A 7,282-nucleotide genomic window follows, 5' to 3' on the forward strand; every position below is an offset into this window, starting at 1 on the left:
AGACAGCAAGTTTAATAATTACTTTAGTAGAGGTAAAACATGGCTATGTCATTAGTTTCTTCCTTACCATATTACCAACATTGAACACACATTATATAAGTTCATTATATGAAATTCCTAAAGTTAATTAAATGTAGATGCTTAAAGATGAATTCAAGTATAAAGTATAAAATTAATAATGGTAGGAGAAGAAAAATCAAGGTTATATCATTAACAAAAAGATGGTTAAGTATCTTACCATGACATGGTAACATACGTTAACTGTCGTAACAAAGAGCATAGCTAAGTAATGTAAGCATTTCGCTGTTAAAATATAGTTATATATTCATGTTATTTTTACTACCAAAAAAGAAAACATGAGATTTTCAGTTTTATTAAACATCTAGAAAATGCCACTAAGGCAACTTAAAGAAAAAAAGGAATCGAATATTAGTTAACTCTTAATCTTTTCTGTTGTGAGAAACTTATGTTATTGGTAACTGCAAAAGTATCTATGAACTAAACATCTACTCTAAATCATATAGCAGGTTAGTTTTTATACGTAATAGAGTTGTTTCCTTTCTAACTGAACTCAGCTATCAATAATATATACTTCGTGAGGAAAAAAAAAGTGATGCTGTTAGAATAGTTGTTTTATTTCACTAATGTGAAATTTCAAGGTAATTAAAGACCTAAATAAGCCGTATCTTTAGGTAACAGAAGAGTTTATTAAAAGTCTTTGCTGCCTTAAAAAGTATTACAAATAGAAAATAACGAAAGCTCTTAGGTTATGTTTAATCATTCTCAGAGGATCTGAAACATAAAGAAGCTACCTTAGCCATAAACTATATAGCTTTTCACCATTTGTAAAATACACCTCGAAATATTCTAGAAAATGATTTCATGGGCTGGCTGACATCACTGCCAACCAGATACCTTTATGGACACATACAGGTATCATAAAAAATTACATATTAATAATGGCTGAACACTTCAAGTAAATCTTCCCTGAAGGAGATATATATTAATTTCATCTTACTATCTTCCTGTACAACCCTAAAGGATAATTATAACTATGTTAGGGGGCATTTCAAGGTTCCTTGAGAAATTAGAGGAGTTACAGTCTCCTTTGCACCTAACACGAGAGAAGGGAGACTCGACATCCATCAAGCCCCTCCTGCATCCCTATACACTTCAGTCAGGTCCAAACTAGAACTTGATATGGTTTAGTATAAATGGTCTAATTATACTGTGATCTCATTACTTTGCAAATATCTAAATTTGCAAGCTTTACAAACAGCTCTACATCTAATTCTTTTGCAGTTCTCAGAAGCCAGCATAATACTTGGCATCAAATGTGGTTAATGATAAATGATTTTATAACCGATCAACAATTTAATGAGGAATATTAATTTACATCAACTATCTACATCATCCATTTATAAAAGCCACAATCACCAATGACTTTGAGACTTAAAATTCTGACCAGTTTTTAAAAGGCTATTTTATTTGTAAAAACTCGTTACTTTTAATAAAATAACAAAAAGCACTTGCCTGACCCAAAACATCTTATAGTGGGGGCACTTTAAGATCAGGGTATGATAATATAACCAAATAAGAAAGAATGGCTTAAACAGATAGTCATTTAAACAATATACTTGTATTTTTGGAAAATGAAAGGGATCTAATAATTCAATGACTCAGTAGGCAGAGAGCTAAAAAAATAACCCTAGAAAGTTAAAAAAAAAAAAAAAAAAAGCCCCAGTTGCCTATGCTACATTGTTTAGCACAGCTCATTAGAAGCAGAGCTGAAAAGGGCTAAGTCACAATCTTGTGATAAGTTGAGTAACTTGAAAATAGATATTTCCTTAAATAAAATGTTTTCCTTTTGTTTTTTTAACCTACATGCTACATAAACAGTTTTGAAGAATGTACAGAACTGAGCAGTTATATTTATCAATTTTTTTAAGTATACTTTATGGAAGAGTTCTCAAATAAGCAAATCAGACTTACAGAAGACTACCCAATACACAGAAGATAATGCTATTGAAAAATCCTCGCAACTAACAGAATGGTCAGGTTTTAAGTATTGCAAATATGTAAAATTGATGTAAATGCAAAACAGATTTCATACACTACTAGGAGTAAATTATTTACTTTTTTCTCAGGATCTTAGGCCTAAAACATACATCCACGTCTTCCTCCTTTTTTAAAAACAAATTTGGAAGTAAAAAAAAAAAAAAAGTAAATTATTTAGAAAAAGAAGAGACGGATAATATGTGGAGAACACTAATGAAGGAGGCACGACATTCCGTGGCTCTACTCACAGGGAGTCAGTCCTGACCAGCTGTCCGTTTTGGCGAACAGCGTTTTCACTCATAGAACGCTCTCTTTTTAGCCTGCCGACTGCACGGACCTGTCAGGTGCAAAGAAAAGGAACAGAAAACACTCTTAGTAGCCTAGGAGCTGTTTAGCATCAAAAGAACCTTAATTCAGGGACACTCACAAAATGTACGAAGAATGGCTGCTAGGCATGTACATTATAGATACACATGTTTAAAAAACTCTACTTATTATAATGCAGATAAACCTAGGAATGCTTACTTTATGACAAAGTTTCCTTCTGGTTTCTTTTAAAGTATCAATCTTCTGTGGTACAGTCTTCTATAAATATTTTTATTATAATTTATGTAATATACTTTTACTAAAGAACAATTCCCAACAGGTTTTAAAGGCACATATACTATGGGAAATGGGATGTATTTATATTACAAATAAATGTTTCTGGCTTCTGGTGTTAAACGAATTCAGATTTGGTTGAATAGCTGAAAACTGGACTAAAAAAACAGCCTTTCTAGCTTAAAGGTTTTTGGCATTCCAGAAAGAGCCACAGCCTCTTATCTTGCATGTTCTTCTTACAAAGATATCATCGGCCTCTTTCCACTTGGGGTGGGCTCTCTGTTGCCTTCCCTTGACATTGGGTGGGCTGGTGACTGCAGGGATGATGCAATGTGACTTACAAGGTTTGGTCATAAACAATACAGTTTCTGCCTTTTTTATCCAGATTGTTCATGTTAGGAAAAATGGCACCAAAATGTGAAGAAGCCCAAGCAGCCACACGGAAAGACAATGGGTAGGTACAGCAGCTGAGGTCCCAGACAACAGCTAGGATCAACTGACATGTGAGTGACGAGGCCTTCAGATGACTGCAGCCTCAAGCTGTCGAATCGGCCCTAGTCTTTGAGACTTCCTAGCTTAGGCCCATGTATTGTAGAAGCAAAACAAGTTTTCCCCATTATGCCTGCTGCAAATTCCTAACCCACAGAATTCATGAGCAGAATAAAAAGTGCAGCCACTGTTTCATGGCTGTCTTAGGCACTGGGATTTAGCAGTCACTCCCAACTCCCCTCTCCCCTAAACCCCTGGCAACCAGTAATCTGCTTTCTAACTCTGTGGTTTTGCCTATTCTGGATATTTCAAGTAAGTGGAATCATGTAAATGGCGTTTTCTGTCAAGCTTCTTTGACCTGGCATAATGTTTTCAGGATTCATCCATGTTGGAGCCTGTGCAAGTACATTCCTTATTATAGCTGAAAAATATTGACTATGAGGATATACCACATTTTGCTCATCTATTCATCACTTGATGGACATTTGGATCATTTCTACCTTTTGGCTATTAGAGACCTGTTTGATTTTTTATGACTTAGAGGATGCTACTGGTATCTAGTAGACAGAAATCAAAAATGCTGCTAAATGTTCTACAGTGCAAAACGACAGCCTTCACAACAAAGGATGATCCACTCCAATATGTCAATAGTGCTGAGGCTGAGAAACCTTGAATATGCTGTAAAATGACTGCCACAGAGTAAATGGTTCGGGGGGTCTCACTTGATAGATTCTGAGTAACATCTGAATGAATCAGCAATGTTATCGGCACACAGGGCCTTACTGCCCTTCTATCTCAATTCGTTTTCTAAAAGCTACTAGAATTCTGGTTCCTTTCCCATCTCTGCTCATTGGCTGACTGCTACTCGAAGGCCCCCTGACCCTTCTTGGATGTGAAGTACAGATCATCATAGTTGCTTCCTTTCAATAGGCAGCTGGTACTCATCTCAGAAACTCGTCTCTGCATCTCAGGATCTGGCTCCTGCCATAGGATTTTAACTTTCGTAATAATATTTACACACATTGTGCTTTTAATGTAAATTAGAACACATGCTAAACACACCACATGCATTCTTACCCTTAATTCTCAAAATAATTTTATGCGCTTGGCATTATTTTTATCTTCATTTTCTCTTTGAGCACTGGAATTGTTAAATAACTTGCCCGAAGTTATGTGGTTAGTTACTAAGTAGCAAAGTAGGCCTTCAAAATTCGATCTAATTTTAAGCCTAAGTTTTTCACCGCAGTGTCTCATATTTGGGCATTTATCACGTTTGACTAAATAGCACATTTACTGAAGGAGTAAACCCCATCTAGGCTTAAAGCCTAGGTCTCCTGAGGGTAATCCTCATAAACTTTTTCCTCACTCAGTCTTAATCACTCAGGAAAGTGCTTGGCTTGTTTTCCATCGGTTCTTCATACCAGGCAGGCATAAGTGTCTAAAACAATGGAAGCAGAAAGATCAAAAGAAAAACTAAAAGAATCCCAAAGGCTGAATCCTCACTCCAAGACCATACTATTCACATCTGTGATTCCCCGCGGGAACTTTGGGGAGCTGGGAAGCTGGGTCTTTAACTGGGAGTATGCTGTGATAGCTTTTGTCTTATGATCTTCATAACCTTCATTATTCCCAGATATTAAAGAACTTTGTAACTTCTGTGTTTGGGTGTCTTTCCTGCACTCATACCACTATGCAAGAACTGTCTCCACCAGCGTAGTGTCTGCCTTACACGAAAGCCCCAAAAAGTGTTTGTTAAATAAATATAATTCTGCAAGTATCTTAGTGCCTTTTCACCATGTGAACACTTGAATTCAGTGCTTTTCACCAAGCAAATATCTAGAATGTCCAGACTAGTACCCGTCAGTATATTTTTTTCTGTTAACTCAGCAGAAACCTCCAACTTAGGAAGAGGCCACACCTGGCGCTGGGAAGCTGCACTTCCCTACGCTCTCTGGGTCCTTTACTCTCTTTGGAAAGGACCATGTGAAAAGAGACATAGGCAGTTTCATCATCAATAAAAACGGACGTTTGCACATTGTCTCCTACAAGCCTGACTATGATACAAAATTTCAGAAGCTATAATGAAAAAGTTGCAACTACAGAAATCATCAGAGAGACGAAATGTGACCTCTGCTACTAACACCTTACTTACTAGTCCAGACCGCCATATTCGGGTCAACAAGACTATTAATGATGTTACACGGTACAGTAACTCGGCAGAAACTTCCCAGCACGCAGTGAGAACGGGCAGTGTCATGAGAAAAAAGCACTTCCTTTGCCCTGTTTGTCAGATTCTTTTTATAACACTGATGCACTAATTTTCTCCCACGCTAAACTTCCCAACTTTTTCTGTATTGCTTACGGTATAGCACCTAGTTCATGATTTCCACAAGTTTTTTTCCTGAAACATAATATTTAAATTACAAAACATAGCAGAATATCTTATTTGGGGTATCCATAAGCCAGAATTTAAAGGAATCAAGGGTCCATGCAGAAGGCTTTCATTACATATTGCTAACAATATGATTTATAGCCTCTTAACTCCTCTTTAATAAACTTTTGCTTTTGTCTATATTATTTCAAATTCAGTTGATGTTAAAACTCTACATACTTCTTCATTTTGAGGAGTTGGAGGAGGTCTTTCTAAATCCAGAAAATCTAGTGGTCTTTCACTTAGCGTAAGTACACGAGGTGGTGTTTTTAGTGCCAGAGGTTTAAACGAAGTTGACTGAATGATGTCGAGATCTGCTGGTCTTGAAAATGGAATGTCTTCATTATTTCCTGTGAGTCAAAAAATAAAAAGGCAAGTTTTAAAAAGCTAGCGCTGTTATTAACATGCATTTGCCACTACACACCCACTAGAATGGCTACAGTTAAAAAGACAAAGTGCTGACAAGGATGTGGAGCAACTGAAACTCTCGTACATCACTGATGGGACAATGACAGAGTACAAGCTATTTCAAACACAGCTCGACGTCTTTTTATCAAGTTAAACATAACTTATAACGTGAACTAGCAATTCAACTCCTGGAGATATAAAAACACATGTCCTCACGAAGACTTGTAAATGAATATTCAAAGCAGTTTGACTCTGAATAGTCCCAAACAGGAAACAACCCAAATGTCCATCGACAGGTAAACAGATAAACAAATTGTGGTATATCCACACAGTGGAATATTACTCAGTAATAAAATGGAATGAATAACTGATATAAGCAACAACATAAAAGAATCTCAAAAACACTGCACTAAGCAAATGAAGACAGACCTGAGTATAGACTGTATCATGCCATTTATAGAGAGGAGATTATGGAGACCTGGAATTGAGAGGTAGGGACTGAGATGGGGCACAAGGGGATCTTCTGGGGTAATGAATATATTCTGTATCTGGACAGTGGTGGAGGCTCCATGGGTGTATACATTTGTCAAAACTCATCAAGCTATAATTATATACGTTTTATGTAAATTATATCTGATTATTTTAAAGTACTGTTTGAAATTTCAGACTATTGTAATGAAAATACAATTTGAAAAAAATGTAAAGTTGTATTTCCCAACCCTTTTTAGAATAGTATTTTGAAAAACCCAGAAGTCTAAAATATTTAAAACAACGATATACCAGGCACCTTCATAACCAAATGTAAAATACCTGCTACGACAATCCTCTCTGGAACCTGCATAATCACACTCGCATTGGGAACTCCTTCTTGGAATTCTTGTTCCAGGTCAGCATTTGGTGGCGCGACCTTTAATTTTTCTGGGACCCTCATTCGCTGACTAATACCTTCAGTGTATTCCATTTCATACTGTATTCGACTGATTTCCGCCATCTCAGCAGCAGAGGGAGAAGGAAACGCTGTCCCACTCACTCTGTGGGCAAAAAAAATTAAAGGCAGGGTGACTGAGTGTTAAGTGTCAGCCTTCTTTATGTAGTGAAGTTAGAAGACAATAACTCAGAGAAAGAACAAAAGGAGACTTCTCATTCATGAATGCTGGACACATACAAAGGAAAAATAAAACACTGAAGAAAATGTCTTCCTCAATATAATGGCTTCTCCCTTACCAGGTAAAACTGCACCTTGAGAATATTGCTTAGGAGCAAATTTCGAAAATTAACCACAACACAAATACATGC

The 7,282-nt window shown here is 36.5% G+C and overlaps 1 protein-coding gene across 14 annotated transcripts in view; it reads right to left on the reverse strand.

The window, feature by feature from the left end:
• Positions 1-7,282, reverse strand: part of MFF (mitochondrial fission factor) — a 28,478-nt gene that overhangs the window by 16,181 nt on the left and 5,015 nt on the right. For all 14 annotated transcript variants that reach the window (XM_006906657.3, XM_006906656.3, XM_025043262.1 and 11 more), the window contains 3 exons: positions 6,797-7,017; positions 5,759-5,928; positions 2,307-2,395 (listed from right to left, as the gene is read on the reverse strand). In XM_006906657.3, the coding sequence (XP_006906719.1) occupies positions 2,307-2,395; positions 5,759-5,928; positions 6,797-6,977 (440 nt within the window). In that variant the 5' untranslated portion in view covers positions 6,978-7,017. The remainder of the gene's footprint in view (positions 1-2,306; positions 2,396-5,758; positions 5,929-6,796; positions 7,018-7,282) is intronic.

Source organism: Pteropus alecto, unplaced genomic scaffold, assembly GCF_000325575.1.
Source record: "Pteropus alecto unplaced genomic scaffold, ASM32557v1 scaffold110, whole genome shotgun sequence".
Taxonomy (NCBI): domain Eukaryota; kingdom Metazoa; phylum Chordata; class Mammalia; order Chiroptera; family Pteropodidae; genus Pteropus; species Pteropus alecto.